General features: G+C 39.6%; 3 protein-coding genes across 3 annotated transcripts; 1 reads left to right on the forward strand and 2 right to left on the reverse strand.

The window, feature by feature from the left end:
* Positions 1-200: 200 nt before the first annotated feature.
* Positions 201-8,520, reverse strand: cdk5rap3 (CDK5 regulatory subunit associated protein 3). Its single transcript, XM_049563965.1, has 14 exons — positions 8,375-8,520; positions 8,063-8,108; positions 7,013-7,144; positions 6,137-6,237; positions 5,918-5,966; positions 4,871-5,049; positions 4,641-4,777; positions 4,347-4,491; positions 3,902-4,009; positions 2,768-2,849; positions 2,570-2,658; positions 873-1,078; positions 610-781; positions 201-341 (listed from the first exon to the last, which is right to left on the reverse strand). Exons 1-14 carry the CDS (start codon positions 8,378-8,380, stop codon positions 276-278), a joined length of 1,518 nt encoding a protein of 505 aa, XP_049419922.1. The 5' UTR covers positions 8,381-8,520; the 3' UTR covers positions 201-275.
* Positions 8,521-10,119: 1,599 nt separating this feature from the next.
* prr15lb (proline rich 15 like b) lies at positions 10,120-18,264 on the forward strand. Its single transcript, XM_049563127.1, has 2 exons — positions 10,120-10,372; positions 17,398-18,264. The coding sequence occupies exon 2, from the start codon at positions 17,425-17,427 to the stop codon at positions 17,758-17,760; it is 336 nt and encodes a 111-aa protein (XP_049419084.1). The 5' UTR covers positions 10,120-10,372; positions 17,398-17,424; the 3' UTR covers positions 17,761-18,264.
* Positions 18,265-18,688: 424 nt separating this feature from the next.
* Positions 18,689-25,898, reverse strand: pnpo (pyridoxamine 5'-phosphate oxidase). The gene is made up of 7 exons (XM_049563126.1): positions 25,578-25,898; positions 24,693-24,817; positions 24,512-24,611; positions 22,122-22,175; positions 21,891-22,019; positions 21,737-21,807; positions 18,689-21,612 (listed from the first exon to the last, which is right to left on the reverse strand). The coding sequence occupies exons 1-7, from the start codon at positions 25,881-25,883 to the stop codon at positions 21,447-21,449; spliced, it is 951 nt and encodes a 316-aa protein (XP_049419083.1). The 5' UTR covers positions 25,884-25,898; the 3' UTR covers positions 18,689-21,446.

Below are 25,898 nucleotides of genomic sequence, written 5' to 3' on the forward strand. Positions count from 1 at the left end.
AGGGTGAAGTATTTCTTAAATTAAGCACATAGTGGATGCATTCATAAATTAATTAACAAAGTTTACACAAGCACACACACACACACACACACACACACACACACATACACACACACACACCTGTCACACACATTTGTAAAATATCAAATGTTTCTTACCCTGTTTTAATTTTTTTAAAATAAGTAAAGAGCACGCAAGACTGAAAATTAAATACCACTTTTATTTCTCCATGTAGATCATGACAAAATAATTTCAGTAGACATCTGTGATGTTCACTATATGTTCACCCCCATCAGGTTAACGGGCCTGTTGTGGTATCGCTTTGAAATGTCGGCTTCAATCTGCAAAAACAAAAAACAATTTACAGTTAATACTCATAATTACCAAGATCTTTTAGTGTGTAACATATATTAATTACGAGCCATATTTATGTTCCCTTCAATTATTCTGCCACTGTAAAACTTCAGTGATCAGATTAATGATCTTGTGACAAATGTTTACTGGGATGCTCTGAGGGGTGAAAAACAGGCTACACACTCTCCTCTTTCTAGTGAGCTGGAAAACTGCCAACCCAGCGAACATAAATAAATTGAAATAGTAATCCAATACCATTTTCTGGAGTTCCCGGGTGCGCCCTGCCAGCAGGTCAACACGAGGCTCCAGTCTGGACTGCTCCTCCAGGGCTTCCTGCCTTCTCTCAACCATTGTGGCTGCCTTCAGTAGCAGGATGTCTGCCTGCTTCAGCTTCTGTCTCAGCACCTCGGACACACGCTCAACATACCTGAGCAACACATTTCATACATTAATAAAAAGAGAAATGATTGTTTATGCTGACTGAACTGATACAGTGAGGATAAGGTATGGCAGCGTACCGTGGCGATGCCTGGATCATGAACAGGTGCTGCATCCGGAGAGAGGTGAGGCGGCCCAGGAGGTCCTGCACCTCTGACAGCATCTCCCGGACGTGTTCACGGGTTTGGCCTTGGATGACAGAGGGGGCCATCTGGAACTGGCTCATAGCTACCACGTCTCCCTCCTCTCCCATCTCACTGATGCGCTGGGTTAGGAACACCTCCAGCTGTACAGACACATGGAACAAGTGTCTCATGTTTGGGGCAAATCTAATAGATGATCTCATCCAAATACTACTCAGCAACAGTAAACATGGTGGCCCTCCTTCAAACAACCCTGAACCCCACGATTCAGTCTACTGCTCTGTCGTCTTGCATAGCCAGGCCTACCTCCACAGCGCTGTGTCAGCACTGGAGAAAGGTCTGGAAGCACCGATATCTTTTTGCTTTGGGAGAAAGAAAGGCTCTAGGTTGTTTTTATTCCTCTAAACCACAGTCTTGGACAGCGCTAAGCCCAGAACGCAGCGATGGAGGCCTTGCAAAATGGTTGCACGCAGATAACAAAAGAGGGGTGGGGGGTGGCCAAAATATAAAGCCAACGACAGGCTTATAGTCGCAGGAAGTTGCAGGCTTCCACAGTCAACCTCTGGTGAATCAGACTAACTTTTCTGTGACTGTCAACTTCCCTGCAGCCTGCAAGCAAACAAATACTGCAACTTCCTTTTACTAATATTTGTCATGCACACACATAGTCCTTGTTGTTTGCAGTCATTGAATTTGAACACGTAAACATCTTAAAGCTGGGCTAGGCAGTTTTCCTAAGCCCCTCCCAACAGCCGAGCACGGGTATATTCATGTGCTTCATATAGTAACCTGTACGAGTACTAGTCATTCAATCATCCTGATTGTTCTTGTGATCCCGATGCCGCTCTATAGAAGCAGTTCTATGAGAATAACTGTCCTGTTTACTTTGCAAACTCGTGAGCCTGTAAAGCTCCGACATCACCCACTCAGTACATTTACATGCAGTTACATCGAGCTACAGTCACAGCTTGACTAGGCCATTTAACTGGCCTACTGTCCTTGTCCCAGTATACAAGCAGAGGAGGGGAATATATTTATTGACCAAAGTATGTCTGACTCCTCTACGACAGGTGGAGATATGCCCCTTTCAGCTTGTTAGTACTGGATGTTTTTATGGTTGACCTGTTACCTCACGACCAAACAATGGACAAACAAGTTAGCTACAGTTAGCTAGCAGCTAACTGCTACCATGGTGGACAACGTCACAGCTTTGTACATTTCGTCCATGCTGTACGCTTTACTTGTTGTTGTTGTTGTTCTTCTTCTCTTCTTCTGTTACTCATTTAAAGCGATTCAACTTCCACCATTGAATCAGACTCTCATCATCTGAAGGGACGTGCATGCTCATGTGCATTTGTACAGCAGCCAATGGGAACGCCTTCTCTCTGAAATGACTTGTGATTGGCCACAGTCTCCCCTCACACAGGCTAGATTTTCTAAAGCCTGAACAGAGCCAAGAGGAGGTGCAGATGTCTGGATTTCTCCAATGACACACAAAAAAACTGGGTTGAAATGTTGAAGCTGGTGGCAAACTTATTAAAATCACAACTTTGGTGACATAATCTCAAACATAAAGATATGTAAGAATATGCACAGTCTAGAGTAATTTGAAACTAGCTGACTGAAGTCTTCACCTCCATTAGCTCATCGATGAACTGGCTGCGAGACTGAGAGTTCTCCAGAACAGTTAAGGCATCCTCGCCCCTTGCCACGCCCTCAGGACCTGCAAGATGGCACACATATCTTCAGCAAACAGATATTTAACAGCTGAGAATGTGACACATGTTGCAGCTGTAACGGCAAATTTAGAAAATAGAAAGAAGGATAGTTACAGTCAGCGCCCGCGTCTACAATTTCAATTTCAATGGGAGCTGCTTCACTGTCACCCCAGTCAATCCCACCAGCACCAGTGTCCTGTTGCGGGAGGCAGACAGAGAGTGGAGCTGTTAGAGCTGTGGTTCCCAAACTTTACTGTCTGATGTGTATTCACAGACCCTATTTTAAGCTTCTTAATTCAACCACTTATCCATTTAAAATACTTATTTCACCCATTCATTTATTTTTTTCACGACTTATTTCAACTACTTATCCATTTTTAAATATGTGTTTTAACAATTATTTATTTTTAACAATTTATTTCATCCATTTATCTGTTAAGCTAGCCATATCAAATATGTATCTATTTTAAGCTACTTACTTAGCCATTTATCTGTTATTTTTTAGCTCCTTATTTTGACCATTTATTCATTATTTTAAGCTACTTACTTCAACAATCTATCTATTTTTAAGTGCTTATTTTGTCCTGTTTATCTATTATTTTTAACCACTTATTTCACCTATTTATCTGCTATTTTAAGCTACCTTCTCATCAAGAGAGATTTTAAGCTACCTGTTATTTTTAGCTCCTTATTTTGACCATTTGTCTTTTATTTTAAGCTACTTATCTTAAGCCTTTATCTATTATTTTTCCTATTTATTTCAACCATTTATCCATTATTTTCAACTATTTATTTCGGCCATTTATCTGTTATTTTTAGCTCCTCATTTTGACCATTTGTCCATTATTTTAAGCTACTTATTTTAAGGCTTTATCTATTATTTTTAACCATTTATTTCAAACACTTATGTATTATTTTAAGCTACTAACTTCAACCATTTATCCATTTTTTAAATACTTATTCAAACCTATTTATCCATTATTTTTTGCTCAGTATTTTAACTGTTTCGTCATCATCTTTAGCAGACAGTTCCAATTTCTTTTTAACCCACTGGCTTGGGATCACATCTGTAAGTAATGCTGAATGTTATCAATACCAATAAATGCTGAATGCAAACTAGGTATTAATATAATCTTTTTGTAGAGATTGCACTTCATTTATTCAAACATCTACGTAGAAAAATTTGAATAACATCAGGTGAACACAGTGTGTATAAAATCAAACTGCAGATTTGTTCAGCTGTCTGACCTCAGAGCTCGGCTCCAGGCTGATGCCCCAGTCTATTCCCTCCTCAAGAGCGATGCCAGCAGTGATGCCCTGAGTGTCTGCACTTTTGCCAAAGTCGCCCCAGTCGATCTACAGCGGGGTTAAAACATCATACAAAAACATTAAGTCAGATGTGAGGAAAACTGATTGTGAATTAACACATTAATATACTTATTTGACCTATTCTGGCATTATTAAACATCTGGCAGTAGCACAAAGCTGCCACGTGAGTCCTGGGGCTGAGTTACAGAATGTTTCAACACTAAAATATATTATTAAATGTGATAATCTGAATGAGGCTGTGATCTATAACATTTAAATGTACAACAAAATTAAGATGGATTTAAGATTTTAAAAGACTTTACTTAAGTTACGTTTCTATCACATGATCCTGATTATTACATAACATAGAGAAGGTGCAACCAACCGTATCATCTGTGACTGTATCAGAAGGTGCTTCCTCCACAACTGGCCTCTCAATAACTGTGGGAACATTCCCTGTTCTCCACTCGTAAAACGTTGTGTTTCCTCTCCTCTGGGCGAACGTGAGCATGGGCAGGACGGGTTCAGACCTACAGATAACGACAGGTGAGCAAATATGACAAATGATTAAGTTTCTCAAGGTATTTAAAGCTACAGAGATGTGTTTCACACTTCATTTTCACTGCTGTTAATAATGTGTGTGTAGACTAAAAAATAATTTATTTTATTTTATACTCACCACTCACATACAAAGTTTGTGAAAGCAGTATAAAATTTGATTTGCTCCTCGAACTTTACTGCATCCCTCCCGACTTCCTCAAGAACTGCTGGTAAGTCTTTGACCAGAGCCTGAAGCTCTCGGGCCACATTTTCTCCCTGTGAGAGGAAACAAGTCAACAGGATTAAGAATGCAAACACAGAGAGCATAAGAAAAGTGTTTTAATGTTCTTATAATGTTCTTGTACTTACTGTGATGCCGTACTGTTTGCAGGCAGCGTAGTAGCGCTCCCTCAGGTCTGCGGCCGAGCTCTGACACTCCACTTCCCGCCTGCTCAGCTCCTGCTGCAGCTGCTGGGCTTTGGCCAGCTGCTTCCTCAGAGCCGGGCCTTCATAGCTCACATTGCGACTCAGCAGGCTGGCCACCTCCGCTGGGACACACAATGAATTCTTTATTTATTAATGAATTCTATACATGAAATGATTTAGTTTCTATCATTGGATGTTATTTCCCCATGTCCTATAATAGGGAAAATCATAATGATATGCATAAATATTTTATAATGGAAATTATCTGAGCAGCAGCAACAAAAAATACTGTTTTCACAAGTTAGAAAAAGATAACTTTGGACTCGCTGGTCTACAACAGAATGAGAACAAGTACTGGAGGCACAGTCAGTTTACTTGCATGAAGCATGTCTGTTTAAGGAGGCTTTCACATCAGGGACCTGGGCCGTGATCCAAGCACACTTGTCCAACTCATTTGATTAGTGTGAACATTGTGTGCTGTACTTGGGCACGGTACATTCATCCGTGCCTGGGTTCACTTGAAAAGATAGTCGTAAATATGTTTCATGTGAGCATGGCTATGGCTCTAATCAGGTGTGATAAACTTAATACGAGTAGTCAGCAAGTAAAGGTGCAAAGGTCTTCTCAGCACTGCTGGTATTCTCCCAAAATCTCCTACAATCTCACCCTCTGGACTGCACGGCCATGGGTGATAAAGTTGGAAGGACAACAAGAGGGTCGTTCCTGACACTGTCTCCATAATATAAATGACAGCAGCCATAATGTGAAGGTTAACTCCACTGTGTGGGCTTGGGATCTGGCGATTGGCGCTCTTTCTACACTGTAGCGACAATATAAGCAAATGTCACATAGATGATGATGTGGGCGTACTCGAGTACTGAAAAATATTACTGGTGTTAAAGCTGAGCAGCAGGGGACTGGAGAGGGAGACAATCATACTTGGACATGGTACGAATCAATCGTACCAAAAAGGAAAGATATTGAACTTACCCAGATAGACATTATCTGCCTCATACAGGGACACAATCTCCTGCCAGTCCTGTGACAACAAACACAGAAACCCCAATTCAACTCTCAGTGTTAGGATGGTGTCAGTAGATTTAGAGCAGAGGAAAATAGGATGAATAAATCCCGTCCTTTGTGGTACTAATTAAACTCTGGCCAGTCCTCAGGCTGTGAGACAATAGCAGTTTGTCTGAATCCTCTCACCTTCATCCTCTGAGATGAATATCTGCCAAAGATGTTCTTGGAAGAAGCCTCAGTCCCCTTCAGTATCTCCACTATCCTCAAGCAGTGAAAGTAGTGAATGTCTATTGATAAAACAAACAAGCAAAACAAGGTATGACAACTTTTAGGCATTTATAGAGAGAATGGAGAGCAGAACAGATCAGAAACTAACAATTACTACACAGGATTTACGCTACGTTAAATAACAATACACATACTAATACAGCTGAGGGCTAAAGCTGCAACAATGAGGTGTTTATAATTCAACAAATGTGACCTCAAATAATAAGGAATGAATTATTCTCTGAGTCACAGAGGTGGAAAAAAAGATGATTTTGTTGCAGGACTAAGTTGTAAGGGACTGAGACAAATAACAACAATTACAGCTGTTTACTATATATTTTCAGACTCCTTCAAGAATTTTTACCATCTGGATAAAAAACATATTTCTTTGGCTGTGCAGCAAGATTTTTAAGCATTTTCCCATGCAAGATTCCCGAAACCAAACAAAAACGGTAGCTGGAAACGTCATGACAACATACAACAATATGACATGTAAGACAATAAGACAGTATAGCAAACAAAAAATGGTTGTATTATAGGACACAAGAAAATTATAAATGCATTATTGTGAAGGCAAATATAAAATACAAAAAGTAAACTTGGTCAAGACAACTGTTTCTGATATCATATATTTTTTATATAATTTGAATTTACACGTTCCCTTTAAATCAAGATAGTAAGAAGTGTTGTTAAACAACCTCCTGGATATCTTCCAGACAAATGGACGCTCATCTCTGTAACCTTAATGTACTGATAAAATATTAGAGGCTCAATCTGTGGCTGTAATGGACCTACAGGAGCCGGAGAGAAGCTGCTTGATCTCCTCGTTCTCTGGCATGTCCTGGATGGCAGCATTGATCTTCTCTCTGATCACTTTGACTGCACTCTGCCATTTCAGATTACAGTGACGTCGATCCAGCAGCCAGTCTGTGGACACAGAGGGATTCAACATCAGTAACATCTGAGCATTTGCCATCATTTGATTTATTTGTTACAGGGAACAGTTGGTAGAAAAGAAACATAAGTAACGGTGAAAATAACAATCACTCAAGTCTGAGTTACTTGTACTTTACTTGAGCTTTGATTTTATGCTGCTTTTAAACACTCACAGAGACAAAATTGCAATCTTTATTTCACTACATTTGTCTGACAGTTTTGGTTACTTGGAAATTACAAATGTTTATCCCCTTCCTGTCCAGTGAAAACCATGTATCTTCAGATGTGTTGATGTTAAATGTTTGTGATAAACTAATGGATTATGTGTTGAGAGAATTCTCCTATTACTTTAAGCTAAATAAAATCTTTAAAAACCCTCTTGGATCAGCTGGAAAATGCATCGTCACAAAGCTCCATCACAGGGCTGTTTTTCTGACCCCATGAAAAGTTGACTTTTTCTGGATTTGTGGTTGTCACAGGACAGTGATGCTGCAAACATATGATGATCTCATATAATCTGATGCATTGTTGTAGAATAAACTCCCCAACAGTACATAAAGGAGTAAAAATAAGCACAACCTATGACATCTATAGCATTAAAATGCAACATACACATTAGTGCAGCTGTAATATTCATCCAAAACATCATATATAATAGTAAAACACTTTAAAGGAGCATTTCACTGCACAATGAGTAATTTTACTTCACATACTTTAAGTACATTTTTCTGAGACATACTTTTCTGTAAGTAGGGTTTTGAGTTCAGGACTTTTACTTGGAGTGCAGTGTTTTCACAGTGTGGTATTAGTACTTTTATTTCTGTAAAGGGTCTGAATACTCCTTCCTCCACCACTGCACATTATCAGCACGTTCAATTGACAGCAGCACAATTAATTTTAGTATCTTACCCAAAAGCTTGCTGGTCTGGATGTCGATTGGGAGGTTCTGAATATTCTGTTGAATTAAGAAAACAGTCAAAACATTAGTATTTTACACTTTAACCGCTATTTCTGTGGCAGAGCATTATACAGGGAGAAGATACTGCATTTTATGTAACGTTTAACAGCTGCACAGAAAGCAGAAAATCTCAAATAAGAGGACAAACTGTTCTCATTACTTTTATTTTTCAGTTAGCTGAACTTTGCCTGTGTGACAGCTAGCTAACGTTAGCTAGCATGCTACATAGACACCGCGTCACGAGAGACGTTATCTCATCTTACCTCCATTGTTTCTTTAACTCTCCGAAACGAAAGCACTTCCGATAATTTACGGTTTCATTTTAATTTATTTAACAGGTTTTTATTCAGATGTATTGTCACCATACGGACTTCCACTGTTTATGACACGTTACGGGAAGGAGAGCCAATAGAAGGAGGTGACGTTATAGTGCCAGAAGGACTGACCAATGAGAGTTCACTATGCTGGTGCCTGCAGCTGATTGGTGGAGGGTGTAGCCTCTGATTGGGTGCAGGTTCACAGTCTGCCAGGAGAGGGCGGTGTAGAACTGTCAACACACCAACTGCCAGCAATGAAAATTAAATTAAATTAAATTAAATTAAATTAAATTAAATTAAATTAAATTAAATCATAATGTATTATATTATATTATATTATATTATATTATATTATATTATATTATATTATATTATATTATATTATATTATTCAGTTCTCCATGCAGCTGGTAAAGGTGGAGCTAATTTTAACAAATCTATATTCAGCTGAAAAGCCTAATCTGTAAGATTCATCATAAATTAATTTCTAAAATTATAATTCATATAAATAATCAAAATCTGCAAAGTAACTAGTCACTACAGCTTTCAGATAAATTAAGTGGGGTATGAGTATAAAGTAGCATAAAATAGAAATACTTAAATATTGAACAAGTATCTCAAAATTGTATTAAAGTACAGTACAGCTGACTAAATGTACTTAGTTACTTTCAAACACTGCTGTAAAGTTACTACTGTTAGATAAATGTAGTGTAGTTCAAAGTAAAACTTATTAGTCTACTAAATATTACAGTATATTAGTTATATGTTTCTCTAAATAATTCAGAAACACTACATGTTCTTATATAGAAGTAGCACAAGAGTCTAAAATACTAATGTAACTGGGTCATTTTCTATCTGTAGACCATTTTAAACCCATGTGCATGGATACATGTGTGTACAGACAATTCTCCAGTCATCTTAACCCCCCAGCATCTATTTATTTGCCTTCTATTTCCCATTATGCAGCTTCAAAGTTGTTCAAATCCAGTGTTTGACTCCATGTTTTTATGGCTGTGCTTTTGCATCAAAGGGAAATACATTAAATGTTTTGTGCATTATTTTGTGCACATTTCCTCTAAATTCAACCTGGCATATTTCCAGCTCCAGCTGGATCTCCAGCGGAACTTAAAATCAAGTTCTTAGTGTTTCATTAATGATTGGCCCCCCAGTGGCCTGCTGCTTTTTATGGGGTTAAAGGGCAGTTTTCTGTCATTCAATAATCTCTTATATGCTGACTTTAAAAAAAATAAAGGAGTCTTGTGAACTGAAGCTGGACAGAATGAAAATGGCCCTTAGATCCCTGCATGAGCTGCAGGAGTGCCTCTCTAGTGGCCTAATTTCAGGTCATTTGAATGTAAACCAAACTTGCAAAGTAAGCGTCCATTCACTGTCTGTGATTTTACGCAACCCATGCAAAACACTGGGGCCACTCACCTCGTTCAGATGATGTTTCAGAGCCTTTACGACTCAGAGTTATGTAACAGGGACGAGAAAACTCAAACACAAACTTTATTCTGCGTCCAAATTCCACATTAAGACAGGACTGGGTTTTAAAGTGAGGCTGATAAAGGGAATTTATTTGCAGTTTGGAGAGCTGCTCGCCTCTCAGGTTCACATTACCCCTGATGTCAGTAATCTAGACGTGGACTGGGCCGGCCTTAAGAGAGGCCTCTCTAAATCACATGGTTGCAACATTTACTCACTCATGCACTTAGCCGGGGCAGGGTTGAGGTGTGTGTGTGTTTGAGGAGGGTGTGTGCAGGAGTGGAGAGAACAGAGGGACAAAGTGACAGAGAGGGAGAGAGATGCTGCACCTGTGCATGATCACCTGAGAAGAAGACGAAGAAGAATTAAAAACAGAGAGGAGGTAAAGAATTTGTGAGCATGATGGAGGGAAAGTTTCACATCTGAGAGAATCTCCTTCAGCCAGCTCGTCATCAACAAGGTAAGAAAACATATTGGAAAGCTATTTTGAATCTCTAACAAGCTGCTGCAGAAACTGCTGTTGGTTTTACATGCTTGACAACAGAATGCACATTTGACAAAGAAGAGATCCAGAAAAAGCCAAAGTATGGGTTTAATTAATTGACAACTTTCTAATATGTTTGTTATCTTTGTTAGGCATCGGCGACAAAGTTTTTAAGACTCATTTTCACTGTTGGTCCTGGTGTTTTCACAGTCTAAAACAATGCAGTTGCAACAACTAGTCAAATACCTGCAACTATACCACCTAAAACTGACCATTTTTAAGCAAAAACATTTGTTCTAGGTTCTCAAATGTGAGGATTTACAAGTTTTCTCGATCTTATATTATAATAAATCCACTGGACTGTCTGTCAGATTAAAAAAGACATTTTAATTTGCCATCTTGAGCATTTTTATATTGTTTACTGATGTTTAATAGAGCAAAATGATTACTGATTATCAGAAAAAAAAAATCCTCTGTGGTTGGAGCCTTACAAGATGGAGACAGGCGTTACACGTCTGACTTTAAGACATATTAGAAAATGGGAAATAAAAAAGTAGACACACATAAACCAATCAATACGCTTCATGTTGTCGATATGTAATTTCAACTGATGCTGTAGCTCGTGTTATGTTTGAGCAGTCATGAAAGCAGTGGCTATTGTTCTACATATCACAAGTAGGTCTCAGGTCTTTGGAATCAGCCCCAGAGTCAAATCCCGAGTCCTAAACAAGTCATAATGTCCCTAGATGCACTGAAATTGTAACAATAGAGTATACATCTAATTGACAAAAATCACTAAAGCTTTTTAAATATCATATTTATTTGTTAAAATGAGTCTGTTTGAAGTTGTTCCATCTCCATGAGAGGTTCGTCAGATATTGTCGCTTTGTCTGCGGACTTTTACATCTACGTATGACACTTCACTTCCTTTTTCACAGGAAATGCACAGTTTCTACTTGCTAGATGCATTCAGTCTTTTTCAAAATAAATTTACGACGTTGGTGAAAGCCTTGTTTTTACGTTAATTTTCTTGTGCAACGAAAACATGTGGTAAAGTGTAGGCAACAAAAGCAAGTGGTAAGGTTTAAAAAAAAAACCATCATAGTTTGGCTCCACATTCACACAGGAAGCTAACAGCGAGCTCCCGGGTGAAAGTCCAAGGTTTGTTGGACCCATGTTCCTGCCTCCCGCCTACCCTAGGGGCTTTTCAGCTCCTTGTATTATGTTGTCAAATGGTGCATTTCATAACGCCGCAAAAGGTGCCTTTGTGCGTTAGTATCTTATGTTGACATCCACTGATGTAGCACCAGTATTTGACGACTTCAGCAGGTGGCCACTGCATCAATAACTGCTGCTACATGGTGCGTATTATACTGTCACAGAAGGTGGCTTTGTGTGTCGGTATCAAACGCCCAGATTGCTGACAGAATGGTGGTGTTTGATGAGTTCAGATTGAGAACAGGCTGAATTAGCTACAGAGACCAAGACTGTTTTTTGTACCAAGCTGCAAACATGTTTATTTCTGCTGTAAAGTTGGGCATTTTAACATGGGGGTCTATGGGGACTGACTGGAGCCAGCCCCTAGTGGCCACTAAAGGAAGTGCAGTTTTCGGCACTTAGCGTCAGCTTCATTTTTCAGCCCCCAAGGTTACTGCTTGGTCTAAAGTAAAAAAAATTGTGACTTGAGTCTGACTCAAATTCAAGTCACGTGTCTCGAGTCCATACGTCTGTGATATAGTCATCAACCCAGTAACATTTTTAACCCTTATTGGCATAATGTCCCATTATAAGCACACAGGACGTTTTAAGAAAAGCTAACCTTCAGATATCTGTGACCTATGTGTCCACAGAACAAACACTAAAAAGGAAAATTTGCATTCTTATAAACATCAAGCTAAAAAACACCCTTCATCAACTCAGTCAACTTTGCTGTTACGGGTCAACAGTGAAGCTGGCACCAGGGAGGAAACCTGAGAATCAAATGAACCTCCAGCTCAATTATGAGGGCAGCTCAGAGCTCGGTGTCCTTGGAGCCTCCTCTCTGTCTCTCCAGCTCAAACATTGTGCTATTGAAAGGCTTTGCAGCTGGTTAGTGATTTCCAAATGTGGCCACGGCGTTCCCCTTCACGCTGTGATCTCTGAGCTGAGCTGCTCACCCACACATAACAGAAAACATGGTAACTTATTAAAGAGAGCTATGGAGGGCCTCCTTTGTGTCAACAGGGCTTTTTGTCTCAAAGGTCACATCTAAGTCAAACATGTGAAAAGAAATATGTGTGCATATTGTACCGCTATGTTCTCTTAGTTAACGCGGTGTGAAAGTGCTGCCTGTTCTGCAGAAACTGCTCGACAAAAAGTCAACAATACCATGCAAATGCTCAGCAAACATTTGTTATACAGGAACCTGTCTTTTCTTAAATACTGAACACGTCCATGTTGCCGAAATCAGGAATGAAAAGGGTTGCTGCAGAAACACTACCTGTCACCTGAGCATCTGTAACAGCTCTGAAATGAGTGTAATTAAGCAACACGAGGCCGAGAAGTCACATTACGTCCAGAATAATAAAGCACAAGAGCGCTTATGTCATAAAATGTTCCCCTGAGCTTCTATTCTAACTCTATCACAACATCAAATCAGTCCTTTCTTACTCTGTGTCTTTCCTGAACCCTGCCTAGTTCACGCCAGGTGCCCAAACATCACATGGCTCAGATAAGAGTGAGATGAGTGTCTCTGCAAAGGGCACGGACTGTATATTTGCATAGGTGCCACACGATAAAATGACCACACCAAAGAGGATTAATGTGGCTCCGTGCTTCCTGTCAGGCCTCATAAAGCGTCTGTGGAATTCATATAAGATTACTGGCTACAATTTTACTTAAACACTCTTTATATTTATTTACAGCTCAAAGTTTGAAGTTTATTTCTGTCAAAATGCATTTAAAAAGAATTCAGTTATATTGGTGCACAAAGAAAAACACTGCTTCATCAGCTGTAACTTTGCGTGGGTGACGTATTGTGTTTCTCAGTTAGCATTTGGCTCAGGATTCTAAATATTTTCAGCCTACATTTTGAAAGAAATTATTAATATTCTTTCATATTTTAAAGGTATAATATGTAGTTTTTCCACATAAAAATGTCTAAAAACGACTAAACCAATATTATATATTTTTAGTTGTGTACTCTGATTATCAGAAATGTTTCCGACAATTTTTCAAACCCAGATAAATATGAAATATTAATAAAAGTTACGGACCGTGTCATTAGGTCGCATGTCAATGGCGACGTAACTCCAGTTACCATAGCCATTAAATGAAGGAGAAGAAGAAGAAGCAGACCGGATGAAACGTCAGAGAATGAACGTTACTGTTGCTAGGCTAAGCTAACTCGTCATGGATCATGATTATGCATTGACAGTTGCTGCACCTTCTGACACTGAAGCTGTCCCAGTAAACAAGCCGATAAAACGGAAACGTACAGGTCAACCAAGCGATCCCAAAAGAATCTGGGATGAGAAGAGAGCTGCCACGGTCGGTTTCGGATTCATGGAGTGAGGAACGTCAGATCTGTATCTGTTATATGACTACAACTCCCATGATCCCACGCTACTTAGTGACGTCACCCAACTCTGTCTTCTGTTACTGTTATTGCGTTATTGAAAATTACATATTGCACGTTTAAAGGTCCAGTGTGTAGGGTTAGGGACGTCAACTGGCAGGAATGTTATATAATATTTATAACTATGTTTCCATTAGTTTATAATCACCTGAAAATAAGAACTGTTGTGTTTTAATTCCTTTAGAATGAGCTGTTTACATGCACACATGGAGCGGGTCCTTTTCCATGGAGTCCACCATGTTGTTTCTACACTAGCCCAGAATGGACAAATCAAACACTGGCTCTAGATAGTACCATTTGGGTTTTTGTGTTCTCCTACATTCTTCGCACATCGCAGAAGTTTCAGCTCTGCAACCTCGCTGAGACTATCACAGGGCTGACACATAGAGACAGACAACCATTCACACCTACAGACAAGTTAGAGTCACCAATTAACCTGCATGTCTTTGGACTGTGGGAGGAAGCTGGAGCACCTGGAGGAAACCCACGCTGACACAGGGAGAACACACAACAGTTATTTTTGTTTTTGATTACTCTTGCGATTCTTATCTTGTGTAACTGATTTAACGTTTGGTCAACAAAAGATTAGAAGAGGGTAAAAACTGCTCTCATAATACCCTAGAACCTCAGGTGACTTCATCAAATGTCCAAAACCCAGAGAAGATGAAATTTACAATAATATGAGACACACGTTTTTGGGGCATTTTTGCTCGAAAGATTTCTGAAATTATTACTTGATTATAAAAATAGTTACTGATTAATTTTCTGTAAATCAACTAATGTATTAATCAACTAATCGTAGCTCTATCCGCCGTATGAGATGTCAAATAGTAGTTGGACAAATAAATAAATAATCTTTACTCAAGAACTTCAGAGCAAACTCAAGCTTCTAATGAAGACAGTGAGATTTGACTGAAAGCTCTGGGAAAAAGGCTAGTAAGTGGACCTTGAGTTAATAAGTCCTGTTTAAGTATATTTTATACGACGGATCATAAACTAGTTTACGACCCAGAGACATCATAAGGAAGTTATTTTAGTAATGCTGTTGTCAGGAAACAGAGAATCCCCACAGCTTCATGCCAACGTGATAAATCCATAAATGTGAATTACTGTTACTTAAATCATCCAAATGAATAATCCAGAGGTCAATGTGCCTCGCTGACGGCAGATTCCCCTTCACTCTGCTGTTACATAACGTGTGTCCGAGCTCCTGGTTTGGCTTTAAAGACAACAGCTTGCTTCCTCATCAGGCCTGTTTGTTCTCTGACTTCATATCAGATCTCACGGTGGAGGGACAGAGGATACTCTTCAGTTTCTCATTAATTCATCAGCTGAGGGCAGAGTGTCAGGTGTCCTGCCCCCACTCGGTTACACCTGCTACTCACGGAGATGATGAACAGACGCCAGCCATAGTTACTGTCTGCTCTCTGACGATGGCTCTGATGCAGCCGTACAAAAACATTATTATAATATCAGTACATGAAACACAAATCAGGACATGTGTTAAAGACAGCTGACGCCAATATTAAGGTTACGGTCAGTAACTAAATAACTACTGTGTTTAGGCACAGTTTTTAGGTACTTCATTCGAGTATTTCCATTTGATGCTACCTTATATCTCTGCCTCTCTACATCTCAGAGGGAAACACTGAACTTTTTACTTCTCTTTTAGGCACAAATACCACTTGGTCAAGGTCATGGAAATAAGTTTTGGCTTACTTGGTTTTGGGGGCACAATCCTGGCTGGACCCACTGCAATTTCTCTGTAATGAACAACTTTTCGTGCAGCTGCTGGAAAACCAGCAATGACTCAAAAAATCACAGGTGGTTTTGTTGTTTGTTGGTCTCGAACAGTGGTCTTAAGTTAGGCAGGCATCTCACCTAGGTGACTTTCAACCCTCCCCTTCCAGATGACAAAGAAATGATACACGTAAAGTGACTTGCAGAAACGTACACTGCTGACATTGTCTTCTAGCAGTCTGTCGAAATGAAAGTTCTCTGCTGCTTTAATGTTTTTTTTTTGAGAGGACAAAAGCACGTGTTTTAAATATTTTGGACTCTAAAGTGCAAGAGACAAGATGGGCCACCAGCAGCTCTACCGGAGTCACCCCAGAAAATTTGAACAGGGATCCCGATCCTGCCGGGTATGCGCAGTCTGATCCGTAAAATCCATAAATATGAACTCAACATGTGCCGCAAATACTTCAGGCAGTACGCTAAAGACAGTAGGTCCTTTTACAGTGCCAGATTTTCGGCGAATGTTGGGCCATTTTGCCGGCAAGCTGCGAGCGTTTAGACGCACACAGCCGGGCTGGCGAGTTGATCCAAGGTGCCCAATTTTCCGCCTCATAGGGTAGACATATTGGTGGAACCATTTTGGTTTAAAAAGAACGAGGAAGCCTTCTGCAACGGGAGGGGCTGTTGAAGACTTGTGGGAGGAGCTGTTGATGACGCCGCATGTGCGAGCCACTGGCAGTGTACTCACAGGAAACAGCTGATAGCAGGAATTAGCGAGCAGCTAGTAGCAAGAGGGAAACACAAACCTGACAGACACTGTGAAGATGAGCAACTGGGGAGACAAGGAATTGCGCGCCCTCCTTGTCCTCGCAAACGAAGACACCATTAACTCTCAGATGACGGGGACGGTGAAGAACGGCTTATGAGAGAATTGCCGAAGGACTGACCAGCCGTGGCTTCCCTCCCACGTCACTGTTTACGTCACACGCTGAGCTACACGTTTTGTTACTTGCTCACGCCCCCCATTGCCCCGAAAAAGGCACATTCTGTATAAACAAAAGTAGGCAGGCGGCATTTTGCTGCAATTTTGTTTTTATACTGCCAATGCTGAAAAAAGACTGATTGGGCTTTCCTGCAAACAATTCCTATTTAAAAAGGGCTATTGGCTTTGTCAAGCTGGACTAAATGCCACACCCTCAGATGGGTTCAGTGATCTCCGTAAGCTTGGCCAAGATGAGAAGATTCATTGATAATAAATATTGAGGGGGACATGTCCCCCGCGTCCCCCCTAAATCTATGCCTGTGCAAAAGAGGAACCTTCTCAAACTGCTTTACTTGCATTTAATGTGTCTTTTACAGCAAGGAAAGAAGGAAGCAAGCTCTATTTTGATGGGGTTTTATGCACTCTGGCTCCTCATTCACATTCAAAGTGCAAAAAAAAATCCCGGTGAATCAATTTAAGTTAATTGTGAATTAGAAAATGGTTAGCGGGCCATCTGGCACCTTGTTGCTGGCCAGATTTGGGCTGCGGGCTGCAAATTGAACACAACTTAAGCTCGATAAAATGTTTAATGCCAAGTGTAAATATAATAATTGTCAATAAAGTTTTGTTCTCCACAGTTCTAAGTGTGTGCTCTGTGCCCTTCAGCTCAGTCCTCCAGTCTGTGTTGGTGCCATGGCTGAACCAAGCTGGTGGAAGCTGACCTTCTCACGCAAGAAGAAATCTGAATCCAAGGTCCTGTACGAGATCCCGGCTGAGTATGGCAGCAACACCGGAAACAAAGAGCACTCAAGCAACAACCCCCCTACAGACCACATGGACAGCCACTTCAATGCCAGGCTGGAGAAGATTGTAGATAAATCTGCCACCAAGGGCCGCCACGTCAAGGTGTCCCACTCCGGACGCTTCAAGGAAAAGAAAAAGGTCCGCGCCACGCTGGCCGAGAACCCAGATCTGTTCGCAGAGAACAACCTCGGTGACGAGAACCATAAAAAGAAACCTGAGAAATAGCACCAAAACATACTTGATCACACGTGTCATATGTCACCTGTAAAAGCTTAGATGATAAACATACACAAACACAACCCTGTGGCTGTACACGTGCAGCGTGCAGCAGACACCACACCCAGGTTGATACTGGAATCAATGGACTCACACCTAAACAAACAACTGGTATCAGCACAAGTAAACAAAGTACTGGAGACATTTTTATTACGTCTCATTTTCTTGTTATTTATCTCCACAATCTGCCTAACCTCATGCAAACATCCTTACGAATGAACAATAACGTTATTGTAAATTAACTTTTTATTTTTATTATCATGGATGTAGATTTTTGGGGGAATTAAACCTCCTTTTTTATGTCTTACATAATCAATACACAGAGAGAAATATGTGTGTGTGCAGTGCGACCAAAGCACAGTCAATTTTTATTACATTTTTATGACCAAAGCAAATAAAGACTTGATTTTGATGTTTTGTGGATACTAAAAATGTTTTCTTTATAATAAATGTACCAAGATGAGTTAATATAAAAAGAGTTCTTTGTATTTGTGCAGGGATATATCCACAGCAGCTGTGTCACAATCATTTGCACCTGCGTATCAATGATTTAAGGGCCTTCGCGTGTTAATCTTGGTTTCAGGTGACCGAGACAAGTCTGTGTTTTCACCTGAGCCTGTGTGTGCTGGTTTTGTTGACATGGTGATAGTAAGCAGACACCGACACTTGATACGCAGCACCGTGCTCCTACTTTTTGTAACATGGCGCTCTTTACATCAGCTCACAGATGGACTCCAATCACTCAAGACAAATCCACTAATCAGCTGGTGGTGCGTGAGTTTGTCTTTGAGTCTCTTATTGTTTTGTTGATCTCTGACATCTGCAGGCGTAGAGCTGCTGCTGACACCTGCTGGCCACACACGCACACACACTTGCCAGTTACAAATTAAACTTTATTTCTGGCTCTATTCCACCGTTAATTCAAGTCAGCCGTAAGAAAATAAACATCAATTTCAATCTCATGTAGTACAAGACACATAATACACATCATAGCTGGCACAATTTAAATTAGCAGCTCTTTTAATCTCATTGTTAAAAGGCAGTCAGACCAGCACTGCTACAATCAACCCATGATGAAGTTAAGGTTTTAGTAAGGCTGTGTTTTATGGGTCCTATTGTTTCCTTTGAGTTCTCAGAAAGATGCTATACAGCAGAAGAAGGTTCCTCCTATGTTATCTGGTACTTATGAGGAAAATTGAGACAGTTGATCAATAAACTTCTGATTAAATATTTCAAATCAAATATTAACATAAGCTGGATCATCTTCAGTAAAGGGTCAGTGGGTCAGGTGCACATACAGAAATGTAAAAATCTTCTTAAATCAAACGTAGAGAATTAAGTTTCACATGACAAATATAAAGAACGAAGACACCCATTGGTCCCTTTATTATTATTATTATTATTATTAGATACACCTGTACAATCTTCTGCAACTCAAAGCCACAGCTCCGCCATAAATTCCACTTAACAAACTTTATAATGTTTAGTTTTTGTCTGAAACGTGTGAATTCAATGCATTTATCACTAAGGTCATTGATAAAAAAGCAGTGTTGTAAATAGGGCCGAGCAATATATCGACACTGTATCAATACTGTGACATGAGACTAAGTTTTGGGTATCGTAATATCTGAAGTGTCGTCTTTTCTTGGTTTAAAAAGCTGCATTACAGTAAAAAGATGTAACTTTCTGAACCTACCAGACTGTTGTAGCTGTTTTAATATTTTCCAGTCGACAGTCAACCCTACAATATCATCTCAATATCAAAACTATTATGATATTTGAACTTCTTGATATCACCGAGCCCTAGTTATCAATACTGAGAGGTGTTCCTAATTTTTGTCCTCTCTATTTACATTAAATAACATGAATGCTAAAACATATCACTGGATTAACACCTCTACGTCAGAAGGCATCATAAAAGTCTAATTTATGTCAGAAAAATATTGGACTGCATTAGATTGTACAGGTGTACCTAATAAAGTGAGTATATTTATTTGCGAATACTTCACCCACAAAATGACTGTTGTACATTTGTACGTTACTCAAAGCACGTTATGTTAAATCTGTAAAGAAACCTGTGTTTTTTCTCGCATGTCTTCACGCTGAGCGGAGAATCCAAAAAAGGCGAACACTCTCTTACAAACAGAATAATCCAAGTCTCGTTTATCCAGTCGTATGCTCAGCACTTCCTATACACAGGCAGTTTCACTTCAACTTTACATTGTGAAACACTTCCACCTTCGAGTAGCTCTGCGTGAGCACAGTTCAAAACACACACACGTGTCCAAACACACGACTCAGCCACGCATGAGACTGTTTGTACCGAGGTGTTTTAAAACATGTTTTTGCACAAGTGTATGTGCTTGTAAAGTACCGAGCATACATGGATGATACTGTAGGAATGATGTGAGAGTTTGTAAATGGATGTTTTGAGTTTGACTGTTGTTAAGTTTCATCCTCTGTGACTTCAATGCAACAAGTATTTTCCCAGTTTTTGGATTCTTGGTTCACGATGAAGGCATACGAGAAAAACAAAGCGCACTTCACAAATTTAAGGTAATGTGCTGCTGTGAGTAACTGATATACCGACAGACATTTGGCAGTGGAGTATTCTTTTTTAAATGGATCAACTGCCCTGAAAATCAATAACTGCTCATAAACTCAACACAACTGTCTCAGAATCTTATGTGTTCCCTGTTATTTATCTCTATAAACAGATATTTGCATATGAATACAGACTCTGAAGGCAACAGAACAAGATTTGATATCGAATGTTTTCTGGTTTCTGTTTGTAGAGGAGCGTTGCACATCAAGGTTGAGCAGGCTTTGGTTGCCTGCAGGTGAACAGTCCATGTAGAGAGCAAAGAGGCGGAACACACTGGCTGAAATACAATCTTGGAATAAATTTAGCTTTTTATTGGCTTTTTATTAATTTATCTGCATATATATGAAGATATCTGTTTATAGAAATCAGCCAAGGTGTTGTCAGGACCTGTCTCAAGTTGCTAATCAAACTGTAAACGATGTTTGGCACGATTGCTACACTGGAACCCCTAAAAAATTGGCAATTGCCCCCAGAGGCTAAATCGTCTTCAGATCAATAGCTGACAGGCTCTGAGTATGCCCTCTAAATTACTTTCTGTATTTCTAGCAAACTTTCTTGGAACTTAGGAAATCACAGACCTGTAAAATCAAAGCATTACTAATTATTCCAACACTGAAAATAGACCACAGGAAGTTGTATCAACAAGTAAACTAATTAGAAGTGGACAGATTGTATTTTTCAGGACATAAGACACAGTCTCCGTGTCCTACAGGTTAAAACACTGTTAAATAACAAGCGTAACTGTCAATCATTATTCAACAGGACCAGGTGGAGTTTGCTCCCTTTATGTAAACTAGACAGCGTCTTTTCGTTTCATAATGCCTGGAAATGTAAAGTTGTACAGTGCAGTCAGGTTATATCTGTTATCACCATATGTGTTCTGACATCAAGAACAAAAACTTAATGACTCCTACACACAGCAGCACCTATGTCGTCAACATCGAATGGTTTGCATCAGGGCCTAGAGATCTAGAGATGAGCGCATCAATGAGTTTTCTTCCCTGAATATGAAAGTCAGTTGAGGTGCTTGTCACGGGGACAGTCGCTGGTACACCCACCCTCCCTCTGCAGGGTGCTGGAACTCCGCCAGCTCGGACTCTCCGTCCTTTGGCCTGGTGAAGACAATGCGGTCGTGAAGTCTGTTGGTCTGACCCTGCCAGAACTCAATCTGGTAAGGCTTGACGATGTAGCCGCCCCTGTTCACACAGGACACAGAGAGTATTAACAGAAGTTGAAAATGTGCCAAAGCTTCTTCATCTTTTCCACGATTTAAAAAATTTATAGTCTGATTTGATGTGAAGAATAAAAAGTGATGCTCACCAGTAGTCAGGCATCGGCACCTCTGTGTCTTTGTACTTCTCCTCCAGTTCTGCATTTTTCTGCCTTAAATACTAAAAAGCAAAGACACAGTGTGGATTGTGATTTGAACATGGACGTATATTCCTAAATGACGCAGTATAGTTTCGGTTCTTACGTCTCTGTTGGGAACAGGAGTGCTTTGTCGGCTCACGACAGCCCCAATCTGGCTGCTCTTCGGCCGGGAGTGGAAGTAGTCACAGGAGCTCTGGAAGGGGATTCGCTCCACGGTGCCTTCAATGCGAATCTACATATCAAACATAAAATTTAGACAAGAAGTTTTTGAGGGGAAATCTATTAAGATATCATCAGTGAGATAAAATTTGGTGAGCACATGGAAGATGCTGACCTGTCTGTTGATGGGTTCCCAGTAGAAAACCAGACATGCATATGGATTACTCTCCTGTGGAAAGAGAACAGACACCAGTGCATAAAATACTGAATATTAAAAATACAGTACTTTGTACTCGAGCTGCACAGACTGCAACAAGTTATCACTGAAGGAGCTGAATTACAGTCACACAAGGGAAATAACATCATCAATAATTGATATAATAAATAAATAAAATACAAACCATACAATAAAATAGAAACCTGACTGCAGGAGAAAATAATGGGCGATAAAAACAAGTCATAAGACAAGATAAGTTCAAGACTGAAGGATCAAACAACAAGTCCACGTAGACTATACACACAAGGGCTGCAACTGACAGTTATTTTTATTATTGATTGATCTTCCAGTTATTTTCTTAATTAACTGATTGATCATTTGGTGCATAAAATGTCACAAAACTGTGAAAAATGTCCATCAGAAGGTTCCACAGTCAAACCTGACACATCAAAATACACTAAAAACTAAAACCCAAAGATATTCAGTTTATTATCAGAGATGATGTTTGATGATCGGACTCATTTGGCTATTTATAAAACAAAACACACAATATAATTACTCATTCTTATTTAATTTATAACGCTACAACCATTTCATTGTATATTGTATATATTTCAGATTGTCTACTTTACTATTTTATTATTTATTTTATTTTATTGTCTACTTTAATATTTTATTTTATTTTATTTTAAAGTCTACTTTAATATTTTATTTTATTTTATTTTATTTTAATGTCTACTTTAATATTTTATTTTATTTTATTTTAAAGTCTACTTTAATATTTTATTTTCTTTTATTTTAATGTCTACTTTAATATTTTATTTATTTCATTGTCTATTTTAGTATCTTATTTATATCTTCATCTTTATCTCTTGTTTCCATTCATGCTGTATTTCTATTTCTACTTTGCACGGAGCATTGGAACAAAAACAATTTCCCCTCGGGATTAATAAAGTAATCTGAATCTGAATCTGAATCTGACCTACAAATATTTCCTTTAACAATTAAATAATTACCAAAATGTTGCTGATCAACTTTCTTTAGATTGTGTAAATAATAGTGAGTAAATATCAGTCCATCTGTAAACCTAACTTTAGAACAGCATCTCAAAGAAATTCATAAAATAATTAAATATTTTAAAAAATCTCCTCATGAAGACAAACACAAAAACTGTGGAATTATTAAAGAATATTGAGCAGATTAATTTGTAAGTATAAATTAGTCAGATTAATTTTAATCTGTCGGACAAAGCTTTGGTATAAAACATATTCAGTATTTTACTCATATAGCAAGGTGCTAAATTAACTTTTTTTGACCAGTGTTCAAATCTTACCAGCCATTCAATAGACTACCATTGTTTTCTGGGTGGTAAGTGAAGCAAATCTACCAACACATGTATATTTTACGAACATTCAGCTGGTGGATGGTGCTAATTTTGTACCCTGCATATTGCATTACTTTGAGGAAGTGTAAAAATGACAAACCTAAGACATTTTTAGTGCCGAAACCAATGATAGCTGAGAGTGAAACACAGCTGTCAACACAGTTTGACTCTCACAGGTGTGGAATCAAGTCAGCAGTCATTTTTGTGGCTACTGAATCGGCTGATTACTTTTTATTATTAATCATTAATCAAAAGTAGTCAAAGAAATGTATGAACATTTTCCCAAGAGCTCAAGGTGACGTCTTCAAAGTGCTTGACGTGTTCATCCACCTCCCAAATAATCAATTTACAATAATGAGAATCAAATCAAATCAGGTCTATTTCTATGGCATGTTTTTTTTTAAAGATATTTTTGGGGCAGTTTTTGCCTTTCATTGACGGGACAGGTAGGCGTGAAGGGGGTTTGGCATGCAGCCACTAAGCCACCGACGCCCCGTTTATATGGCACGTTTAAGAACCACCGCAGTTGACCCAAGATTATAAAATATTAAAACCTCTACGAGCAGTCAAAGGCCATTGAACACATGTACATTATAAGATTTGTCTTATAAGTGTCAGTGGAGGGGGAGGATTTACCACCAGCCTTGATCGTGGGACAGTTAAAACTAAGAAAAGCAGCTTTTGAGAAACTGGAAATGGACTTAACTCAATGACTTGACTCATGGTTTCAGCACTATTGTGTTTGGTATCTGCTCAAAGCAATATTAAATCATTCGACAATATTTACATCTGATGCAGCAGGAATCCACACAGTGAGGACTGTAAACCTCAGGAAGGGAAAATAAACAAACAGTGTCAGCCTCAGAAAAAGCTGGTTTGACAGCTGCCATTTTAAGGTCACATGAGGTCACAGAGAGCCTGAATGGCTGCTGTGAAACAGCCAGAGAGAGAAACAGACACTCACCAGCTCAGAACCCTTCCTGCTCTCGTAGTTGGTGAAGAACCGGAAACCCTCGTTGCTGTAACCTTTCAGGAGGACCATACGAGCAGATGGACGCCCATCTCTGCGCAGACAGACACATATAAAGTTGACATTAGTGAACAACTAAAAAAGAAATTTAATTTCAAGAGGCAGCGTTGCTTACTTGGTGGCTGTGGCGATGCACATGGCGTTGGCCTCTCCGATTTCAGGGCACTTTGTGGCGTCATCGAACCAGTTTCCAAACTGTTTGATTGGGTCCAGAGATACCAGCTGACTCTCCTCGAAACACTGTCAACAACATCATCAATCAAGTACTGTCCTGAGGTAATAATGTGAGGTACTTAGCATTTATGCAACTTTATACTTCTGCTCCAAATATTGTACTTTTTACAAATTTACAGATTATACAATTTTTCATCCCCTTTCTGTCCAGCGAAAACCACGTGTCTCCAGATGTGTTGATGCTGAATGCACAGCCACAGCACAAATATTTGATGATCTTAAAGACCATGATGCATTGCTGTAGATTGAACTACCCAACAGGATATGAAGTTAAATGAGCACAAGTGTGAACATCTACAGCAGTAAAATGCAACACACTCATTAATGCAGCAGTGATAATCATCCAATTGCATCAGGTATAACAGGAAAACACTGACAGGGTTTGACATGCAGGACTTATACTTGCAGTGGAGCATTTTCACAGTGAGGTTTTAGTGCTTTTACTCAAGTAAAGGATGTGAATGCTTCCTCCACCACTGAAAAATACAGATATTCTGACATATACCTCAAGCAGGCCTTGAATGCCAAAAGTCAAAGTCAAGGTCTGAAACATCTGGGGAGCATTAAAAAGGAACCCTGCTGTATCACACACTGTATTCAAGGCAACCAGTCAGATTATAAACGGTGCACGCTGCAGTATTCGCACACCTTACACTGGATCAAAGGTGATGTCATTGTAACCTTGCAGTTACACACACCAGACAGTGGAGTTGGTTATATCACTCAGTGTCTTCCCTCCTAACACAGCCTTCTGCATGCCGCTCACCTCCTCATCTCCTTTGTATTTCTTCCTCATGTTGCTCAGGTCCATGTTTGTGCGGTTACTCGTTGACTTCCTGCAGAGGTTCAGAGCACAGACGCGTTGTTGAGCCGCTGTCACGGAGGCATGTAGCGGGGGGTTTCGACCAAATACACTAAACTGCTTCAATAATACATTCGCACTGAGTATGCGCCTCATGCTTACCAAACTGACGCTGACGTAACAGTGCATTTTGCCCACCCGCTTTGCGCCAAGTCCCGCCCTGCTGCGCTGTGATTGGCTAGTGGTCGTTACCTCGGCAATTTTCGGCATGTTCCGCCAGCAGCA

Source organism: Epinephelus fuscoguttatus, linkage group LG20 (assembly GCF_011397635.1).
Source record: "Epinephelus fuscoguttatus linkage group LG20, E.fuscoguttatus.final_Chr_v1".
Taxonomy (NCBI): domain Eukaryota; kingdom Metazoa; phylum Chordata; class Actinopteri; order Perciformes; family Serranidae; genus Epinephelus; species Epinephelus fuscoguttatus.